Source organism: Barbus barbus, assembly GCF_936440315.1.
Source record: "Barbus barbus genome assembly, chromosome: 2".
NCBI lineage: Eukaryota > Metazoa > Chordata > Actinopteri > Cypriniformes > Cyprinidae > Barbus > Barbus barbus.
The window spans coordinates 36,581,611-36,604,709 of record NC_136730.1 but is presented as its reverse complement, the minus strand read 5'-3'; the positions used below and the strand labels follow the sequence as shown (position 1 = coordinate 36,604,709).

The 23,099-nt window shown below is 38.5% G+C and overlaps 1 protein-coding gene across 1 annotated transcript in view; it reads right to left on the bottom strand.

Annotated features, from left to right (window-relative positions):
- The window catches only part of mrc1a (mannose receptor, C type 1a), a 116,535-nt gene that overhangs the window by 71,980 nt on the left and 21,456 nt on the right, over positions 1 to 23,099 (bottom strand). The window contains exons 4-12 of the mRNA XM_079441669.1: positions 22,359 to 22,514; positions 22,074 to 22,187; positions 20,697 to 20,837; positions 20,148 to 20,330; positions 19,833 to 19,990; positions 3,217 to 3,330; positions 2,697 to 2,812; positions 1,831 to 1,979; positions 1,504 to 1,700 (exon numbers count right to left, since the gene is read on the bottom strand). Coding sequence (XP_079297795.1) covers positions 1,504 to 1,700; positions 1,831 to 1,979; positions 2,697 to 2,812; positions 3,217 to 3,330; positions 19,833 to 19,990; positions 20,148 to 20,330; positions 20,697 to 20,837; positions 22,074 to 22,187; positions 22,359 to 22,514 — 1,328 coding nt within the window. The remainder of the gene's footprint in view (positions 1 to 1,503; positions 1,701 to 1,830; positions 1,980 to 2,696; positions 2,813 to 3,216; positions 3,331 to 19,832; positions 19,991 to 20,147; positions 20,331 to 20,696; positions 20,838 to 22,073; positions 22,188 to 22,358; positions 22,515 to 23,099) is intronic.

Below are 23,099 nucleotides of genomic sequence, written 5' to 3'. Positions count from 1 at the left end.
GGAATGTCTCAGGTTACTTGACTGTAACCCTGTTCCCTGAAAAAGAGGGAATGAGATGCTGTGCCTCAATGCCGCACTGTAGGCGTGCCTGGACATCTCTTCAGACAAAGGTGTAACCTGAAGATGTGTCCATTTCACATCTATTTATAACCCTCAGGTGCACGTAATCAAATTGACGTCACCTACCGAGGTTATTTAAGCCAACTCTTGGCGTGTTTAACACACATGCTTCACAACCGGTCGAACAAAGAATGTTCTCATTAGCATTATTGAAACAGGGTTACAGTCAAGTAACCCGAGACATTCTTTCAGGTCCTCAAATCTGATTGGCTGATAAGAGTGTGATATTAGAGTGATATCAGAACTCCAACAGCCATTTCAGTTTGTAATCATGTCACTCCGCTTGTGGTACTTACAGCGAGTGTCATGGCGATGCCCAAATCCAGTATCATTTTATAAATAGTACTGTTTTTGTGTCACGCACGTTTTCAAGCGAGAATGTAATTGTTTATAGTTCAAATATGCAGTTTTCTAATAAATATAACATCTATTTGAAATTTTGCATCAACGTTTTTGGAGACGCGAGCTCCAGGACGTTATTAGAGGCTGTTCAGCGCTCACCTTACCTCGGCCAGATCTCTGGGAATTTTCCTCAGGCTCTGATATCTCTATATTGGTTAAACATGATATATAATTCATTTTGGGTAAATCTAATGGGGAGACTTTGGTCTTACTAAGCTATTATTTGTTCTAGAGAAGAAAGTTTTGGCAAAATCTCTTGTTTATGTAAATTCAATGCTGTATATCAGAGCGCTGCCTTTGTACTTTTTACTGAATTTCCTAGCAAATTTCATTAGAGCCCGAGCACCAGAGGTGTGAGGATCCTATTGGAATGGCTCAGATTCTTCTTCTTATTCTCTTCCAAAATGAAACTTTGCACACATGCCAAAAGTGGTGAAAATTTACATCCGATATGGGTGTCAGAAGTGGGTGTTGCAAAATGGCTCGGTATCACCACCTATAAAATTTAAACGAAGTGCCCCTTGAGCTATGTTTCACATACATGTACGAAATTTGGTAGACACATGTAACACACCAATACCTACAAAAAAGTCCCCGGTACGAAGCCCGAAACCCAACAGGAAGTCTGTTATTTTGAATTTTATTGGCAAGTTTTGTTCCTTTTTGAAAAAGGAAGTTGTTATAATTCAGGCATAGAATGTCCGGGCTGCACCAAAATTCACATGTTTGATAAGAATCCTGTCCTGAACACATGCCCATGACCATATTCAGTTACTATTTTACTGTTTTAATTATTTTATATAAAGCATTTTCAATTACTATTATGTTTAATTCAACCACTAAGCACATTATAAATGATGGCCAAAATTTATATCTGCAAATTAAGTTTAGTATATGGCAGAACATTTCTTGTTAAACCAATCTCTGGAATGAGTGTTACATGTCACTCTTTCATGAGGGAATGTATTTGTGCACATTTACCTGAACACAATTCCCTGGATCTTTTTTAGTCCACTCAGCTGGACAGCGGAGAGGCTGTGTAGTTGGGGGCACTTGCGTGGTAGTAACACCCTCTGCCATTTTTTTACAGATGTATTTCTGTTTACTGTTACAGTCCAGTACATCCCATAATCCTGCTGAAGTTCCTGTTAACATGGCAACACAACCTCTGTGCCTTTCTACAAAGTGAAAAGACAAAAGAACAAAGATTAGATTTGGATTCAGGTAGATTCAGACATGACTTCATGTCACACAATCAAAGCATAATACCTAATATTTAATAAAAACTGTGATTACTAATCGACATACCTGGCATGCCAACATTAAAGTGTGTAAATTTGACTTTATCACCATTACTCCACTGGAAGCGCTCAAGTTGTTCAGTATTACTTAGGCCAATCCAGAAATACTTCTCAGGCCTAAGACCGACCGAGCTAATGAGAAAAGCATTCTCATACCTAATTAAAGACAGCATTTAAGAATGTTATATGAATGTTTGCATACAGACAGTAATGAAATGTGTGTACTAAAGTAAATGAAGACGAATATAATAAAGCCACATGAACAGAGATTATTTGCATTGTGCACAATTTAAGTAGTCTAAAAATATTATTAATACAGAAAAACAGGAATGTACAGAAATGTAGGAATCCAAAGAGTGAATCAAAACAAACAAATTCAAGCAAAGGAAGAAAAACAATCAAACAAACAAACAAAAAACAGGCACTAAACAAAGAATTCTCTGAATTGCACAATAAACCACTGGTAATTGCATATCTATATTGAATAGTAGGGTACAGCAGGGCTAAAGGCAGACCCGGGTAAAATATTATAGATTTAATTTATAATAAATAATATCCTGGAATTTACTAAGAATCTCTTGTTTGTTCTCCCCAAATCTTCAAGTATTTTTCAGGTTCACTCCTTTTATCTCTAATAGCAGAGTTTACTGTAATGTTTCCAAAGCAGGTGAATACAAAATATGTTTAAATTAAACAGCCCATTTTTAATATTTATTTCCCCACACGTGTTGCTCTATCAATACGTCACAAAAACATTACTATATTTTCTGCAGTCATACACTATGGGATTAGTGAAAAACACATTTTTCTATGAGGTGTACCTTTAGTTCAGTTATACCCTATATGATTACTTACAAATATAATCTGCATTACCTGTTGGCAACATCAACCAAATAAGCTCCTGTCTGCTCACACTTCAGTTTGGCCTCATTAAAAGACGTGCTTTCCATGGCAATAACATAACAGTAAGAGCCGTACCTAACCCAACCCTATGGGAGCCAGACAGACATTGTTTGGGGATTTTTGAAACAAACTCTGGATTTAAATTCATTTTGACAATTAATCACATATACCGAGGTGCTGACTTGTGAAACTTGTGAATTATATATATATATATATATATATATATATATATATATATATATATATATATATATATATATATGCTGACAAAGTAATACTTTACATCAGTAACAAAATGTTGTGACGATGTAGTTCATAACAATGCTACTTAAGATAGCAGAAGCCTGAAGCACATACCCAAATAATGATAGATGGATGATGGACAGATGGATTATTTATTTATTTAACTTTATTTATTATGTTTGATATTTTATTTTCTATTTTGTTTATTAAAAATCAAAACATGGAGTATAATTTACAGTATACTTACAGCTAGGCATCCAGGACTGACAACCTTTGGGGTCCCATCAGGCTTGCTTGATGATTTCTTTTTACAGATGTAGCCACGCTCCATCTCACACATATGGTCTGCCCATCTGCCATCCTATTACAGAGGCAAAAAACTAAATTACAGCTATGCAATACATAGATTTTTAATGTTTTTTAAGGGAGTCTCTTCTGCTCATCAAGGCTGTATTTATTCGATCAAAAATACAGAAAAAAACTAATATTGTGAAATCTTATTGCAATTTCTAATATTGGTTTCCTATTTTAATATACTTTAAAATGATGCAGAGCTGAATTTTCAGCATTATTACTCCAGTCTTCAGTGTCACATGATCCTTCAGAAATTATTCTAATATGCTAATTTATTATGAGTGTTGAAACCATTGTGCTGCATCACATTGTTTTTTGGAATGTGACACATTTTTCTTTGATTCTTTGATGAATACAAAGTTAAAAAAAGAGCAGCATTTGTACATTTTTTTTTTCTAACAATATAAGTCTTTACTATGACTTTTTATTAATTTAACACATCCCTGCTGAATAAAAGTATTACTTTATTAAAGAAAAAATGTACTGACCCCAAACTTTTGAATAGAATTGTATATTGTAATTTGTAACACAAAATTTCTTTAATTAAATGCTGTTCCCTTTAAATTTCTATTAATCAGAGAATCCTTAAAAAAATCTCTCTCTCTCTGTCTCTCTCTCAGTTCAATTCAATTCAATTCAGGTCTATTAGCATGACTGTGTAACACAATGTTGCCAAAGCATTAACATATACTGTATATAACAACAACAACATAAATAACAACATCAATAATAATAAATAAAATCCATCTAAATAAATTAAAAGATAAAGTAAGTCAGTTTCAAGTTAATCATGTGTAACATCTAACATTGTGAACGGTTAATACATATTTAGCAGCTATTGCAGCTGTGTTATCATCTTCTCCAAGTAAGAAAGTAATTTTCTCAGTATCACTAAGTTCAGTAAATAATGGGATCAAGGCTTCAAATCTGGGGAGAAATGTTTTCCTCACATTGTGATATTTAAGACAAATCAGCAGAAAGTGTTTCTCGTCCTCTATTTTGCTGTAGATCACAGTGTCTACAGATCCTCTGCTCTCGCTCTGTTCATGTTTGTCTGTGTCTTCCTCTCTCTTTGCTTTTCTAAATCATGGTTACTTAATCTGTATTTGGAGAGGATTTGTCTTTCTTTAAATGGTTTAATCAATAAATAATTGGCAAATTTAGTGATTCTGTTTAGGGTTGAGTAGCATTGGAGTTTATTTTGAAGGTCAAAGTGTATTTTTAGAGATTCATCATGAGTGTCTTTTAGATTCTTGTCAATGATTTTGGGATTGTAGCTGTAGTCCGTGAGGAGCTGGGTTTTATGGACTAGCTGAAGAGCGAGTGTATTTAGAGGATGAGATTCTGCTGAGGTTTCATTGGCGAGGAGGGCTTTATATCGGATTGAATCAGGAGCAGATTGATGTGAACAGAGGTGATGCCAGAACCGAACACATCTCTTCTGGATCTCAATCTTCAGTGGGTATAAGCCTAATTCAGTTCTGCAGGCATCATTGGACGTACCTATGTGGACCCCTAAAATCTTTTTGATAATTTCTAGTTGTAGTTTTTCTATTGAAGTTTTATCCCAATTTTTTAAATTTGTTATTGGTCCCCAAATGTCACTCCTGTACAGTACAATTTGTTTAATGATTGCATGATATAATTTAATCTATGTTTTAATTGGACATTTTAATTGGCTAAACCGTGACTTGATGGCATAAAATGCCCTCCGGGCCTTCTCATTCAAGACAGCCAGACTGAAGCCCCCTGATGCAGAGATCTGGATGCCCAGGTAAGTGTGGCTGGTGCTGTGCTCGAGGACTTCTCCTCCGTAACTGAACTGGTATCTGCTTCCCTGAGACCTGGCCTTCTTCTGGAACACCATGACTCTGGTTTTGTCCAGGTTGACCGTCAGAGCCCATTCCTCACAGTACTGTTCCAGCAGGGCCAGGCTGTGCTGAGACCCTCGGCTGTGGGGACAGCAGAACCAGGTCGTCCGCACACAGCAGGCATTTGACTTCAGAGATGTGCAGAGCGAGGCCCGGGATGCTGCCGGAGCGGTCCAGAGCTTCTGCCAGCTCGTTAATGTAGATGTTAAACAGGGTTGGGCTCAGACTGCATCCCTGCCTCACTCCACGACCCTGCTGGAAGAACGCACTTCTGAGATTCCCAATTTTGACAGCACATTTACTGTTTTTATACATGGATTGTATAACATCAGATGTTTTTCCACCAATGCCAATTTGTAATAATTTGTATAGTAAATCATCATGCCAAATAGAGTCAAAAGCTTTTTTAAATCAACAAAACATGTAAATATTTTTCTTTGTTTGCCCTTTAGATTTTTGTTAATTAGAGTGTGGAGAGCATAGATGTGGTCGGATGTACGTTGTTTTGGTAAAAATCCAATGTGTGATTTATTTAGGATGCTGCGTCTTGTAAGGAATGTCACTATGCGGTTGTTTATTATATTGCATAAAAGCTTTGCTAGGTTACTGCCCACACAAATACCACGGTAATTACTGGGATTGAATTTATCTCCTTTTTTATTTAAAGGAGTGATCAGTCCTTCAGACCAGGTCTCAGGGAAGTCACCAGAGGATAAGATCAGATTGAATAATTTTGCCAGAGCTTGAATTATGTAAGGGCTGCTGAGTTTGAGCATTTCATTACTGATGTTGTCTTGTCCGCATGCCTTCTTTAATTTTAGATTTTTAATGTGCTCTGTTATTTCTGATGTTGTTATAATCATGTCCAATGGGTTTTGGTATTTTTTTATTGTTTTCTTTAAATCTTCTAGTTTTCTCTTTGTTTTTGTTTGGGGCTGGTTGAAGTCTGGTTCAAGTTTTTGGTAAAGAGTTTTAAAGTAAGACCTTCAGATTGTGCCACACTGGAGTAATGTGTTTGATTTGGGGCTTTCAAATTTTTTGAAAAGATTCCAGAAATTGTTTTGGTCTATTGATTCATCGATTTCATCAATTTTAGCTTCATAATATTGATCTCTTTTGTTGCAAATTAGCTTTTTATAATTTTTCAAACAGTTGGAGCCGTAGCGTCTGATTGGCCGGTTCTTTATGCTTTTTGTTAGCAAGTCGTCGAAGGTCTTTTCTGAGACAGTTGCATTCATTATCAAACCACATATTCTTTTCTTTTTGTTTTTTTATTCTATGTTTGTTTGGTTGTTTAATGTTAGATATAGTGGCCAAAGTTTGAAATATATAATTAAGATTAGATGTTGCTGAGTTTATTCCATTAGTATCTGGAGTGAAATCTGTGGACAAAGTCATCCAGTGTTTTTATTATAACAGAGCTGCTCATGTTTTCTTTTAATTTTTCAGCTTTAGATTGGTTCCAACTGAGTTTTGGTTTTAAAGGGAACAGTTTCCATGTTTGAGTGGAGGAGTGCTGACCCTGTCATATGACTGTTTCAGGTAAAGGACTGTTTGGCAGTGGTCAGAAATCGGGAGTTGAGTTCTAACTATAAAGGCATTAATAAAGTTTGGATCAATATCTGTAATTGAGTAATCGACTACACTGGCTCCTAATCTGGAGCAATAGGTGAATCTACCTAAACTATCTCCTCTGGTTCTGCCATTAATGATGTGTAGCCCTAAACTGTTACAAAGTTTTAACACTTGTTTTCCATTGGTGTTGACTAAACTATCATAGCTGTTTCTTGGTGTGATAATTAATGAAGAATGAACCGTGGTGTCGTTGGATATGTGATTAATATCTACAATATTTACATAATCAATTTCTATTCCGGTCCAGGCATTTAAGTCTCCGCATATGAGAATATGTCCTCTTGACTGAAAGTGAAAGATGTCAGTCTGTAACTTTAGAAAGCTTTGCTCTTTGTAATAGGGAGAGTCATGAGGTGGAATATAGAGTGCACAGAGGTAAAGATTATGCTGTGATATGACTGATTTCACTTCAATCCAAATAGATGAATTTTCAATTTTAACAATTTTTATTAAGTGCTTCAAATTGTCTTTGTACCAAATACGTATTCCATATTTCACGGCCATATTTAATTTTAGAATTTTTTTAATGAAGGAACAATACTTTTTTTTTGTATCCTATTGGACAATGTAAAGCCTCATTACGGCGACTCCACGTTTCATGAAAGATACAAATGTCCATATCTGTTACACTGCTGAGTAACTGCTTTTGAACGATCCATCGATCGCGTTATAGTTTCACTTTCAAGAGACGCGATCACACAAACTGTTTACATTATGGAGCAACAGTACTTACCACACATTTCACAAGATCAGATGCTTGTCAGTGGTGCTCAGGATCTGTAAGTCATTCGCCATCATCCTCATCTCTCCTTACTGAGAGTGAAATCGTATGTACTGTAACAGGCTACCTCTAGCAAGGAGCTAACCATGTCCCTTTAGTGGCTCGCGTTATTTGCTTTCTGTGCCTTTCTGAATACAGACACCAACCCATCCCTGCACTTCACACCCCCTGCACGGCCTGGAACATAATTTATTTTGTTATTTTCGCTGTTGTCCGCGCTTGTTTATTTACAATACCTGCAAAGCTTCTGATGGTTCAGCCGGCTTAGAACAAGGGCGGGTTTATGCAAATGTTGGGGGCGTAGTGATCCCGACTGTTGCATCACAGTCGGTGTTATGTTCTGATTCGCCTGTTTTTCAGTGGTCTTTTTTAATCACGAGATTTACATATGAAGGAGGAAACTATGGTGTTTGAGGCTCACTGTATGTCATTTCCATGTACAGAACTGTTATTATTTAAATATGCCAGGGTAAAGACAGTTTTTCATTCTATGGCACCTTTAAAAGACTTCATGAATAGGTTTGTCTGTAAAGTGTGTGCGTGTATATGTAAATATGTGTGAGTTATATCATGCAGACGGTGTTCAGCAGACGTCTTATCTGGTTGAGTTCAGCAGCTGCAGGGTTTTGTGGTCGTTGAACTGCCGCTGCATAGCTCTTATGTTGTGATGGTGGTCGGGTGGCTGCTCTGGGCTCTGTTGGAGAATGAGGGCTTCTTGTTGGCTGAGAGCTTCTTTTGTTGTTGGAGTTTCTGCTGTTTCCCGGTGCATTTCCAAGGGCTGTGCTTTTCATCACTCTGGCGAAGACATTCACTCCTTGCTTGTTGAGATGCACATGGTCATACATATGATGTGGTCGTATATATTTGTGATGGGCGAGATGAATATTAGGAATAAGCGCACAGCTTCTGGAGAGTTCCACATTTTTCACCCGGTTGGAGAGTTTTCTCAAGCTCTCCAACCGGGTGAGCTGGCACGACGCTGCTGTAGGTGTGTGCTTCCATCTGGGGTTGGATGATGAGAAGATACGCTGCGATCTTCCCATCAGCGATTTTCCCCTGATCGAGCAAATTAATCTCATCCTTTTCCTTAATAGTTCCGACTTTGAGGTGGAAAAATTTGGGAATCTCCCAAGTCTCGTCATCCAGGCCCCGCTGGAAAACGCCGCGTCTTTCCAGCTCACCCCACGCCGAGAACCTCCACATACCGCACCAACAGCTCGGACCGTCTGCCCCACCCCAAATAACCCAGAGTTATCCAAAGCTCCACCCTTGTCCTCAGCTCAGAAATGCCGTTGGCGGCGAAGTCAAGGCTGCGGCTAGATACAACCTTTATGAGCAGAAGAAACTTCTTTAAAAACAAATATTACTGATCCCAAACTTTTCAACCGCAGTGTATGTGTATATATTGTAGGATATCAGAGACTGAATCAGACACAATTAAGATTAGATCAGAACACTGAAACATGAGGAGCGGAATTCCAGAGGGGCCTAAAAACTGTAACAGGACGTCATAAATCAGATTCCTAGCTCCAGCCTGTCTGACGAAAGCCTAACCAAGATCCTTTCACAAAGCAGCTTGCAACATTAAGACAAAAGAACACTTAGTGATAATTCCAATTCAGGAAGGAGACTGTCAAATTTGGGGCAAGTAACCAAGACTGATGGTCAAAGAGATGGCCGTCACATGTCTTCCACGATAGAAATTACGAGCTTCCTTCGACTGACTTTTCCCCCACACATAGAAGACAGAGCAGACGGAAATTCCTTTGTCCAAAGAACATGTCTTTTGTTCTCCATAGAACTACACAGAGACTTTCTTTTTCATATGCACCTAAAATAATCCTAAAATGACATTTCTATGCACAACCCCATATTTAATTATGTAACCCACACATTAGACTATCATGTTTTAAGCACATATTATGCATCTCTTTTTAATAACTATTGAATGACTTTAAGGGTTATTTGTGTTTGGTATGCATGAGTTTGACAATTCTAGCTTGAAACGTTTCTTCCAATTGATTCTTTGTCAAATGCATCATATTCTGGTTATAGAAATCACATCCAAAAGTATACTTTGCAAGAGAGTAGAATTCGGACCATGTGACTGATAACATGCTGATTTATGATGGAAGGAACACCCCTAGCTAAGATAATAGCCTAAATAATTGGTCAAGACACCAGATGGGCACCATCACTGGACACCATCAAACTCTCTCTTTCTCTCTTCTACTTTTGCTCTTCTCTGTTTGCTTTTGCCACTGCGTTTTGACTCTGAGGCGGCGGATCCTCTCGAGGAGTTCGTCAGCGCTCTTCAAGCCACTCTATCTTAATCCTTAATCCTCCATCTGCCTCAGCCTGTCCCATGGCCCTTCCTGCTATGTACTGGAGGGACCCACCATCGATCTCATCCTGGGAAGGCCCATGGCTCGCACAACATTCCCCCGCAGTCAGATGGGAGTCCAGCAAGATCCTCCAATGGAATGAATCCTGTTTCCAGAATTGTCTCTCCAACGTCCCAGTACCCTCTGTTTGTCCTTCCATTCTCCTGGTTAACTCCACCCATGTGGAGAGCTCCGAACCCCTCGAGCAACACACCATCCCATCTGACTATGGCCTTTCGAACTCACCGTCAGTCATCCAGGGGTTCATGAATGAGGTGTTCCGGGAGTTCCTTCATCAATTCGTCATAGTCTACATAGATGACATCCTAATTTACTCTTGGAACCTGGCCAAACATCGCCACCATGTCACGCAGGTCCTGGAACAACTCAGGAAACATCGCCTCTACCTGAAGCTCGAGAAGTGTGAGTTCCACCACCCCACGGTGCAGTTCCTTGGGTATATCCTCAGCGCTGATGGCATCCAAATGGACCAGGAGAAGGTCCAGGCTGTCTGTGACTGGCCCCAACTGCAGTCAGTTAAGGAACTCCAGCGGAAGTATGGATTGTATTGGATTGTATGGAAGGCCTTCCTTAAGCTCCTAGGCATCTCTGTAAGCCTGTCCTCTGGACACCACCCCGAGACCAACGGCCAGACTGAGTGGAAAATACAGGAAATTGGGAGGTATCTCCGGGCCTACTGCCATGACAACCAGCATAGCTGGAACCGTTTCCTTCCCTGGGCCGACTACTCGGCTACCAATCCCCTCCGTTCTCCTGGACAGAAGAGCCCTCCGACGTTCAAGCTGTGGACCACTGGTTCTGGGCGAGCGAGAGATTTTGGTACTCCGCCAATATCCACCTCCAGCAGGCAGTGGAGAGACACAAGAGCTTCGCAGATGCCCGCCGGTCTCACGCCCCCATCTATTGCCCAGGAGATCAAGTCTGGCTCTCGACCCAGGATCTGCGTCTCCGCCTGCCCTGCCGTAAGCTGAGTCCCCACTACACGCGTCCTTTCACCATCGACAGGCAGATGAATGAGGTCACCTTCCTCCTCCAGCACGGTATCGTATTCACTCTGCATTCCACGTTTCACTCCTCAAGCCCTTCTCTCACTCTGTCCCAGGCTCCGAGGAACCGGCAACACCTCCTCCTCCCGAAGTCCAAGCACAACCCTCCATCTACTGAGTACGGGACATCCTGGACTCCCGCCGACGGGCCGGCCACCTGGAATATCTTTTCAACTTGGAGGATTACAGGCTGGAGGAAATGTCTGGGATGATGTTCTGGATCCCTGCATTCTGGCCGAGTTCTATCAGAACCACCCAGACCGGCCTGCACCCAGAGGCCTTGGCTGGCCCCATCGCCGTCGTGGGGCGTCAGGAGCCGCCCCTGGAGGAGGGGGTACTGTCAGGGAATCACAGTCAACACCAACGACACTTACCAGATCACAATCACCTGATTTACTGAGCACCGCCACATGTTTCCACTCATTAAGAACACTATATCAATGCACTCCTCCCAAGGCATCACTGTCTGGTCTCAAACATTGTATGTGTTACTTGCCTGACTCGCCTACCTCCTAGTTGTTCTGATCTCCGTTCTCCATTGGTCTCCATCGTTTCTGTGCTCCACCGTCTCCACGCTCTATTGTTCCCATTGGATCCCCTGGAAAAGGAAAAAGGACTTCTTACGCTCAGATAAGATTCTATTGAACATTGCCATTCCATGCGCACTCACCTGGACTCTCCACCTTGCTTCACTCCACTGCCACAGATCAATAAACCTACTGTTGTTTGCAGTTACCTCTGTGTCCCATATCTATCTGTTGACAGAAATGTGTTCTCTCTCTATCACACACAAAGCTTGACATACATCCACAGAGCAATTTCTGCAATGCTACTGTATGTGTACAGTATGTACAATGAGTACTGCTGTTCAGTTGACTCGTTTACGGCAAAATTAATTTTTATTTTTGATACATTTGTATTTTTGAAATGCATAAATCTATTCATTTTATTTGGAGGAAATTGTCTGTCTTTTATCAGATTTACCAGTTGATATAATTTCTACTTGTGCTGGTCAATTATGAACAAAAGGTAAAATTGAACTGCTAGCAAAAAAGAGTGGCCCCTCCCCTAACAGATGTAATCTCACTCCAAACTTTTGCTATAACTTGAGAGCCCTGCATTATCGACCTGTTCGATTTGAAGCAGCGCTGCACAGAACAATCAGTGTATGACAAAGTACCGCAAGAGCGATTCGAATGCATACAAAGCTGTCTACTATAAAATTAAAGCCATATTAAATTTAAATGCTATAAAATTAAAGCCGATTTCAAAATGATTTACATGGGATGAATTTTGAGATTAAGCTTTCAAATGGTATATAACATATGATGATTGCTAAAACGTGATAGGAAAAAAGGCAAGGAAGTAAAGACTTTTATGACTTTTGTGACAAAGGTCAGAACTCCTGTTATGATGTAGATTTATCATAGACTCTTGGTGCACTCTTGTCATAAATTAATCTATTACTGTCCTACATAATTTGTAACAACAAAATAATGGTAACATATCTATTTACGAGACTTATACCTTTCCAATGATATATAGTTTGTCATGATTACATTAGGATTTAATTGTAATATAGTGAAGGAAAGTTAGGCGTCCCATATACTCTATATACTGTACCTGTTTGCCATTTGTTTGACCCTGACTGTGTTTTGACCATCTCTATTAATAATAGCTTGCATATGGATCCACACGCCTCACGTCTCGTCGGCTCCGTTACAGAGTGACCTTACATAGGCAGGTAAAATCAGATTTTATCCAATCATTGTTAAAAAAACAAGCTAAACAAACTTCATAGCTAGCGTTAGTGAAGCGGTCAAGGGGAATCTTTCTGCCTCCACCTAAGCTCTGCCCACAGAAAAACGTCACTGTTTACTAACATAAAAAGGGTCTATAAGTCTGTCTGATTTACGCAGCAAACATATTTTGCTTATCAAAAAATAATCTACTCTAGAGGGATTTAGCTGTTGTTATTGATTCTATTTGGATGTCTAACGGAAGTTAAGTAAGGGCCACAAAAGTAAAGTTTGTTTGTTGTTGCCGTTGAAACACATAAAGTGTATAATTGGAACACAGTTTATTGGAGCTGATGATCAGGAGAGAGAGAGAGAGAGAGAGAGAGAGAGAGAGAGAGATGAAAAGCAGGGGGACGTGAGGAACAGGATTAAGAACCGTCGCTTTAGAACATTGATTTTGAAAGCTATCCATTAGAATCATTAGAAGACAAAATCACGATTCATAAATGAATAGATTTTTTCATGCATGCCTTGTTTTGACAGCATGGCAACAACTCTTCCTCTTCTCTAAAGCAGCACAACATGGCCTCGCCCCCTTTGTTGCATGTTCCCGGGGCGCGGTTAGTGATGTCACAAACCCGGGAAGTAACTCGTTGTAGTCCCTATGAGCTATTTTTAAGGCATTAAACTGCCATAATTTTAAAAGACCATATCTCCATTTGCATTGAACTTTCATTTTCGTAACTTTGCAGATATTGTTTATGCTCTAACAGCAACATTACACACTAACATTAAAAAGAGAAATCACAATCAACCAGCTCTTTAATTATAATAAAAATGGGTAATACTTTATAATAACTTTCATTAATAAATCAATAACAAACATTATTTAATGTTTAACTAATCATTACTTCATATATATTCACATATCTAGAATTATGAGATAATGTGCTTGTTAATGTTAACTAATGAACTTATTAAACATTACCAAATGATTAACAGATCGTTATTTAATCTAAATTGAAATGCTTACAAATTTCTTTAAAATTTTAATTTATATGATCATGCATTTTTTTTTAATCTTCAAATGATTTTGACAGATGGTTTACAATGATTACAAGCTTCATTAATAAATCATTAGCAAACATTATATATTGCTTAACAGATCATTAGTTAATGTTTACAAATGCCATTAAACTTTCAATGTGTTTTAAATATCTACATATGATTTTATCAGAAATTATACAATATTTACAATCTTATTTGAAGTGAAGTGAAGTGAAGTGACATACAGCCAAGTATGGTGACCCATACTCGGAATTCGTGCTCTGCATTTAACCCATCCAACGTGCACACACACAGCAGTGAACACACACACACACCGTGAACACACACCCGGAGCAGTGGGCAGCCATTTATGCTGCGGCGCCCGGGGAGCAGTTGGGGGTTCGGTGCTTTGCTCAAGGGCACCTCAATCGTGGTATTGAGTGTGGAGAGAGAGCGCTGGACATTCACTCCCCCCACCTACAATCCCTGCCGGCCCTAGACTCGAACCCGCAACCCTTGAATTACGAGTCCAACTCTCTAACCATTAGGCCACGATTTGTTAATGTTCTTTTGAATGCTTACAAATGTTATTAAACTTCAGTTCACTTATTAGCTAATACTCATTTCTACATTTACAAATGTTGTGAAAATATAGCTTAATTAGAGATTTTTAACCACTTCACAAAATATTCATGTTAACGTATTAATTAACTCATAATCACAGTGTTGTTAATCATTTGTTAATGTTTTTGCAGTACCCAATTTAAAGTGGAGACTATACATCATTTGTAAATGTTTATAAACATTTACAATTTTTTTTTGTATCTTTATTGCCACTTGACTTTAGCTACTTTAACAACGTTTTTGTAAAGGGTGGTTAGTTAAGTTTAGTTAAATGTTTGGTAAATCACACATTGTAATTTGGGCGCAAAATATGTTTTTATCACCTCAACACTTATAATATTTTACTACTGTGTATCATTAAAGTCACCTTTATTTATATAGCGCTTTTAACAATACAGATTGTGTCAAAGCACTTAACAGTATCAAATTGGAGGATAGAGTGTCAGTAATGAATAATGGTAAGATTAAACACTCTATTTTCAGTTAAAGGCATTTCATTATTGAATTCAGAGATGTCATTGTCTAGCTCAGTTTAGTTTAAATAATTTCTAGCGATTATTGTCGATTTGAGTGCACAGATACTAAGCATCCCCAACTGAGCAAGCCAGAGGCGACAGCGGCAAGGAACCAAAACTCTATGCTTCTATTTTTATACTGTTGCAATTTCTATCAATAATAGTATTTAGTTAGGTATTTTATTATATTAGGTTATTTTGTTATATTCTTAGTTTTATTGTATTTTTAGTCGAGGTCTTTACTGGGGATATGTCTCTGGGGCTCATCTAGGTGTCCTGGTCTCTGCTGACGATTAAACAGAATATTCCTTGAGTCATGCACACAGACACACTGGATCCACTACAGTTTGCATACAGGCATAACCGCTCCACGGAGGATGCCATCTCACACCTCCTCCACACCACAACAAGTCACCTGGACTGCAGAAAAGGGAATTATGTAAAAATGCTGTTTGTGGACTACAGTTAACACCATAATTCCCTCCACATTCACCTCCAAGTTGGAGGTCCTTGGTCTCAGCACATACTTGTGCCAATGGATCTCCAGCTTCCTGAAGGACAGACAGCAAGCCGTACGGATGGGTAAACACACCTCATCCTCCATCACGCTAAGCACTGGAGCCCCTCAAGGTTGTGTTCTGAGCCCCCTGCTGTACTCACTGTACACTTATGACTGTGTGGCAACTTCCAACTCCACCACCATCATCAAGTTTGCTGATGACACTGTTGTGTTGGGCCTGATCTCAGACAACGACGAGACGGCCTACATACAGGAGATTAAGAACCTGGAGAGTTGGTGCCAGGTGAATAGTCTACACCTGAACATCAGCAAAACTAAGGAGCTGATAGTGGACTTCAGTACGAAGCAGGAGCGGTCATACCAGCCGATCACGATCAGCGGGACTCCAGTGGAGAGAGTGGACAGCTTCAGATACCTGGGTGTTCACATCACGCAGGACTTGACTTGGTCCTGTCATACCAGCACCCTGGTAAAGAAGGCCAGGCAGCCTCTGTACCATCTGAGACGCTTAAGGGACTTTAGACTTCCCTCTCGGGTGCTTAAGACTTTTTACACCTGCACCATCGAGAGCGTCCTGACGGGCAGCATCACTTCCTGGTTCGGGAACTGCACTATGCAGGACAGACGAGCCCTCCAGAGGGTGGTGCGTTCAGTGGAACGTACCATTCACACCGAGCTCCCTGACCTGCAGGACATCTACAGCAAGCGGTGCCTGACCAGGGCCAGGAAGATAGTGAAGGACCTCAGCCATCCCAACAATGGACTCTTTTCTCTGCTGCGTTCAGGGAGGCGCTTCCGCTCCATGAAGGCGAACACAGAGAGAATGAGGAGGAGCTTCTTCCCGCAGGCCATTCGGAGTCTTAACCTCTCTCCACTCTAATCACATCACCCCACACTTCCACTTTGCACATTTTCAAATACAATCTGCACTAATTTGTAGAAGGTTACGTAAGGATAAATGAGTGGGACTTACATACCATTTGTCTTTGTCTTTAGTATTCCTTTTACTCACTTATACACTTTACTGCACTGCACAGCACACGGACACTTTATCACTGACATACACTTTACTTTTTATAGAATCATATTCTATTTTATTCTTCATATCTATTTTTATTCTCATATCTATTTGTATTTTATTTTATTGCTAGTTTATTTCTGTATATATGTTTACTGTACTTTTTCTATTTGTATTTTGTAAACTTGAGGTTTTTCTTAATTTTGTTGGACAATTTGTTGGACAGTCGTACAATACATTTCACTACATGTCATACTATGTATGTATATGTATGTGACAAATAAAATTTGAATTTGAATTTGAATTTGAATGCACCAACAGGAGGGGGAAAAACAAATTTTCAAGAACATAGTTTTAATTTATCATTTATCAAAACAATGCATTACAAACAGATTGAATCGTGTTCTCTTATAGTAATCAAAGTGACCCCTGTACACTTGTTGACTTCTTACCCAACCTTTAAACCTACCCATACCACCAAACCTGTTCCTAACCTTACCTGTATCACACCTCAACAGCAGCAAAGGTGTTGTGCATTAACAAAAGCTTTTAATCATTGTATAACGTTAAAATCATTTGCAGATTTTTAAGATGAGCATGATCATATGAATTACAACTTTAATGACATTTGTAAGCATTTAAATTTACATGAAATGTTAATTATTAGGTGATGTTAATAAACAAAAATTATGTAATGCTTAACAGATCATTAGTTCATATATATTCACATATCTAGATAATGTGAAATAATGTGCTTGTTAATGTTTACTAATAAATGTATTTAATGAAAGTTATTATAAAGTGTTACCAAATCACCTGCCATTATGTGCTCACCAGGTTCCATGAAGTTTTGAGTTTTCCTTTAAGCTTTATAGGATTATGGAAAAATTTGGACAGGCCCCTTTTCTAAACGACCACATTATAGCTTCCCAAAGGGTACATTTCAACATTTTCTTAATAACTATTTAGATAGAGAGTCCAGACAATTGTACTACAGTGTTTTTTTTTCCCAGATTGAACGAAAAACCTAGGACTAGGTTTTTTACATCTCAGTACAATCAATGTACAATCGTTTACTGCCTTGAAAAATGCGATATCACTCCCTAGTGGCCGATTTCTTTCAGATTTCTCTCAGACCTTTAGGGCTGTTAGTTGAACAGTCCCATTGAGTTTTGTTCTGATTGGCCTCCGTTAACTTTGTCTAACAGGTGCTCAAAATTCATCGGCCAATGGCGCCCATGTTTTTTTTAGATATGCAAATGTCCTTATAAACACTTGTGGCACTTTGGAACAAGACCATGGGCAGCAATTTTCACGTTGACAGGACAAATGTGACCCACTCTGTGAAAACCCACCTAAAGTCATTTTTTTGTGATTCACTGCTTTCTATTCTATGTATTACGAACACAGCCAGTGTGAATGTCTAGCGATATCAGTGTATGTCTGGCAGTCAAAGTATGTACTTGAGTATGTACTACATACAAAGCAAATTATTATTATTTTTTTTTTTTTTTAATTACTCAAATTATTCTTATTATATTTTTTAGTGCGCAAATAAATCACTTATATGATGTCTACAATTCTGTCTATTTTTTATAATTGAAAAACTATGCAGGAATATGTATAATGACTAAAAAAGTTTGTATAATTCTGCAATACATTTTGTGGTTATGTTTCCTCAAACAGGGGGTGGGGGGACTAGAAATATTCTCAGAAAAATGAATGCAGGAATCTCATTTTTAATGGTATCTTCTTCAAATTTGAAATATAAACTCCTTATGCATGTGACTTTCAACCCATTACTTTTCTGGATTGCTCCAGGACTGATTTCATGTATTTGTTTATGAAATAAAAAAATAAAATAAAAAAACATTAAGTGTGGTAAAACATTTTTGAAGGCACTTCAGTGTCTATAACTTTTTATTTATTTGAGCATCATCAACTCTGGATGAGGGATAGTAAAGCGTAGAGTGTCTTCTTTCCAAAGATATCTACATTGTGTGTGTAGCACATTATTGTCAGGAAATGTTACCATTTTAATTTAAGTATTATCAATTTTAGACATAGAGGGATAAGGATATTCTTCCTTGTAGGGAGGATATATCCCAGAGGAGTATTTGTGGATATCAGCAAAATATGCTAGATCCTTCTTTGATTTTGGACTTCCAACGCGATCACCCTATTCATCATGTTCCATAGGGCTGTGCAATTAATCGAAATTCAGTTTCAATTTCAATTTCACCCTCCAACGATTATGACAATATAATAATCAAGTTAAAGCGATTATTGCACCCCATTCACCCCCTTTCCAGCAGTGAGCTTTCTCTCCTCCATAAAAGCCCATTTCCACGTGTAAATCAGACAAATCATGCAACGTGACTTTTGCAAAATGGGACGTGCTTGAGTTATTAAAGTTTATTTAGATTTATTCATGGTTTTAAAAGCATGAAAGAGAACTTGCGCTGTTCCTCTTGCGCTCGGAACAGGACACTGACAAATAAAGTCATCTTTTAGCACCTAAATGGTCAAATACACACAAAAATGTGTCAAAATGTGGCGCTTAGTGATTATTCACGTAAACCCTTGTCGGTTATATAATAAATGAATGTAAACAGATGAGAATTAAAATACATGTGTAACAGTAAACTGGATCTGTGCGGCTCTTAAAGTGACAGCGGGCTATATTCCTGCTGCCGACTGTGGGCTTAATATTAATCAAACAAGAAAAGACAAAGACAAAATCACTCACTGCTCTTCACAGAAGGTCTTTTGTAGCTTTAATAAGAAACAAAGGAAGTTTAATTCTTACAGTGAAGCTGTATGCTGTTCTTATGCTGTTTTATTTTACATTTGATTATTCAATTGCTATAGGCTGTTAACTGAATACTTTAGACTTGCATAAAAAATGGTTATATGGCCCACTAATAATCATGTTAAATCATCGTGATTAAAATATTGACCAAAATAATCGTGATTATGATTTTTGTCATAATCAAGCAGGCCTACCATAACCTGTAGGTAGACCCAGAAAGAGAACAGGGGACTCTATGCCTGCTTCTGCCATCTCTCTTCTACACTATCACCACTGCAGTCTGAAATGTATACCTGTTGATGGCATTTTCTGTTTGGTTTGTTTGAAGTCAGGTTGGTAGTACACCTATTGTGAGCATTTTGTTCTCATGTTGTTATCTATGTTTATCTGTAAACTTCATGAGTGGTTTGTTAAATTTATGCCTGCTATTTTTAATTTATTTAAAACTTATTTAATTTATACTTGATATGGGTTTTGACCTTGGGGGGGGACCAACCTTTCCTTTGATGAGAACACAATCCTCCATGCGATTTATGATGTGTGAAGGTTCTCCAGCAAGCCACTTGGTGAAGGTGACATGTGTTCTGTCTGACCACTCAAACAGGTTCTGAATCTTCTGATCATTAAGTCCAATCCAGAGTTCATCAGTAGGCACTGCAGAACAAGCAATCAGATTGGTGGTATTAATGGTTTGTTTGTTTTTGTTTTTCCTGTGAGGTTTATGTTTAGAGGTAGGGTTACGGTGAAAGGATAGAATATGGAAACATATAAACCTAACATGTGTTTGTGTATAATGGACGATGATACTTACAGTACCCACTCTGTGATATAATGAAACTGTGCTCCTCTATGTTGTGTATACTGGCCAAGTCTGCTCCTTCCTTGTGACATGCTGCTAATGCATCACTCCACATAATCTTGGTCCGCTGCAGATAATAGCAATGACCAGCATATGGAACCCATGCAGCAGGACAGAAGTTAGGCTGATCTTTACCTGCAAGAGAAAAAGAAACATATCCTTGTAAAAACCGGCACATGATGTACAATGTATACCTTTAGTATAGTGTGTGGTGATGCATAGTGTCTCCAAAACATATTTGGTTGCTTGAGCCACACATAAAATTATATTTTATTAAAAGCCATTTATTGTAAAGAAAACACAAGCACACTTTCTGGATGTCAAACATAGATGGAACATGTCTATGGTTTATGTGGTAATCAATGAACTATTCATAGGACACCTGTATAAAAAAAGAAAATGTGAGGGGAACTACCTGACTTCCTACATGCCTTTTTTTTTTTTTTTTAAGATAACACAAACATTTCATACTAGGATCATTGTAGTGTGTGGGCAGCCTACCTGGTGGAGGTGTGTTATCTGTAGAATTGCCTTTGCGACAGATGTAACCTAATTTCTTACTGCAGGCTATACTCTCCCACTTTGATGCTTTACCAGCATTTAATGCTGCACAGTTCAGGCCTGGTTCCAGGGAAGGGTGACCTGAAAGTTAGAGCATGCATTCAATCAATTCCACAACTATAGTGGGGGAAAAAAATATTTGATCCCCTGCTGATTTTGTACGTTTGCCCACTGACAAAGAAATGATCAGTCTATAATTTTAATGGAAGGTTTATTTTAACAGTGAGAGACAGAATAACAACAAAAAATCCAGAAAAACGCATTTCAAAAAAGTTCTAAATTGATTTGGTAATCAGTTGATTTGAGTGAAATAAGTATTGGACCACTTCGCAAAACATGACTTAGTACTTGGAGGCAAAACCCTTGTTGGCAATCACAGAGGTCAGACGTGTCTTGTAGCTGGACACCAGGATTGCACATATCTCAGTAGCGATTTTGATCCTCTCCAAGTCATTAATGTTTCGAGGCTGACGTTTGGCAACTCGAAACTTCAGCTCCCTCCACAGATTTTCTATGGGATTAAAGTCTGGAGACTGGCTAGGCAGGTGCTGCAGGATTTCAGTCCTTCACGGCATAGTGCGTTACCAGTGCTGCCTTGGGATCATTGACAAGATCCTCCCGTGTAGTTCTGAGCTGATTCCTCACCGTTCTCATGATCATTGAAACGCCACGAGGTGAGATCTTGCATGGAGCCCCAGGCAGAGGGAGATTGACAGTTATTTTGTGTTTCTTCCATTTGCGAATAATTGCACCAACTGTTGTCACCTTCTCACTAAGCTGCTTGGTGATGGTCTTGTAGCTCATTCCAACCTTGTGTAGGTCTACAATCTTGTCCCTGACATCCTTGGACAGCTCTTTGGTCTTGGCCATGGTGGAGAGTTTGGGATCTGATTGATTGATTGCTTCTGTGGACAGATGTCTTTTATTCAGTTAACAAACTGAGATTATGAGCACTCCCTTTAAGAGAGTGCTCCTAATCTCAGCTCATTACCTGTATAAAAGACACCTGGGAGCCAGAAATCTTGCTGATTGATAGGGGATCAAATACTTATTTCACTCATTAAAATGCAAATCAATTTATAACTTTTTTTAAATGCATTTTTCTGGATGTTTTGTTGTTATTCAGTCTCTCACTGTTAAAATAAACCTACCATTAAAATTATAGACTGATAATTTTTTTGTCAGTGGGCAAACATACAAAATCAGCAGGGGATCAAACTTTTTTTTTTTTTTTTCCCCGTTTGTAAACCTGGAATTCTTTTATATTTGAGCATGTATAAAGTTGTATACAGTTGTATGTACATGGATTGTATTTACCAGGAGCCCAGTTTAGATATCTGAATGGGTTTCCATTACTCCACTGCCAGCCACTCTCAAAGTCAAGACTGTTAAGCCCAATCCATAGTGTGGAGCCAAAGGTATTTGTCAATCCTGAAGTATAAAGTGTCTGATATACTGAAATGCTATTTTATTTATATCACATTATTGGTAAAAATACATACTCTTTTCAGAATGATTGTGAAATCTGTCACTGTAAAAACATTAGAGCATGCACTATATTTTTCTTTGTGTTCTTTGTGAAGGTGAAGTACTTGAGTCTACCTGATATATAAGTCTGCTCATGCAGCTCTGAAATGCTGAGAAGATCAGCATCTTGTTGTTGGCAGCTTTTTCGTGCCTGATGCCAAGTTAGTGCAGACTGCATGTTCCTTTGATATAACACAGCAGTCACTGGATCACTGTCCCAACCTGAGCCGACTATTGCACACAGTAGGTTATACAGAGTGGTAGAAGTTAGTTCCTAAATTAATAAGAATGAACACTTCACACATTATTTAACAATGTTATCAAACACTATGGAAACCAAATAATTTAGACTTGTTTAATTATTACTTATTAAATGTTTAATTATTACCAGAAAGTAATCACCAAATGTTTAAATTAACCACAATCTGCTGATTTGATTGTAACTGTAATATTACAAACAGTGAGATTAAATGGAAATATCTGTGTGCCATAGTATGTGTCCGTCAGTAGGCCAGCTTTCAATTGACCTGCTTGCATTTTGTTACTCATGGCCAGGAAAAAAAAAAAAAAGAAAGAAAAAAAGTCAAGAAAATTAAATAATGTCACTATCTCTGCAACAAATAGCATTTCTCTAAATTTCTCTTCCTTCCACCTTTTTCATGGAATCTATAAGGGGAGGTCATAGGTAATAGTTTTACTGCAAGGATAGCACCACTCACTGCTTTGTCTAGTAAATGAGTCATATTTTCAATGCTACTAGCAACACATTGCAAAGTTTCTGGATTGACATTAAATGCGGGATGACTGGCAGTGATA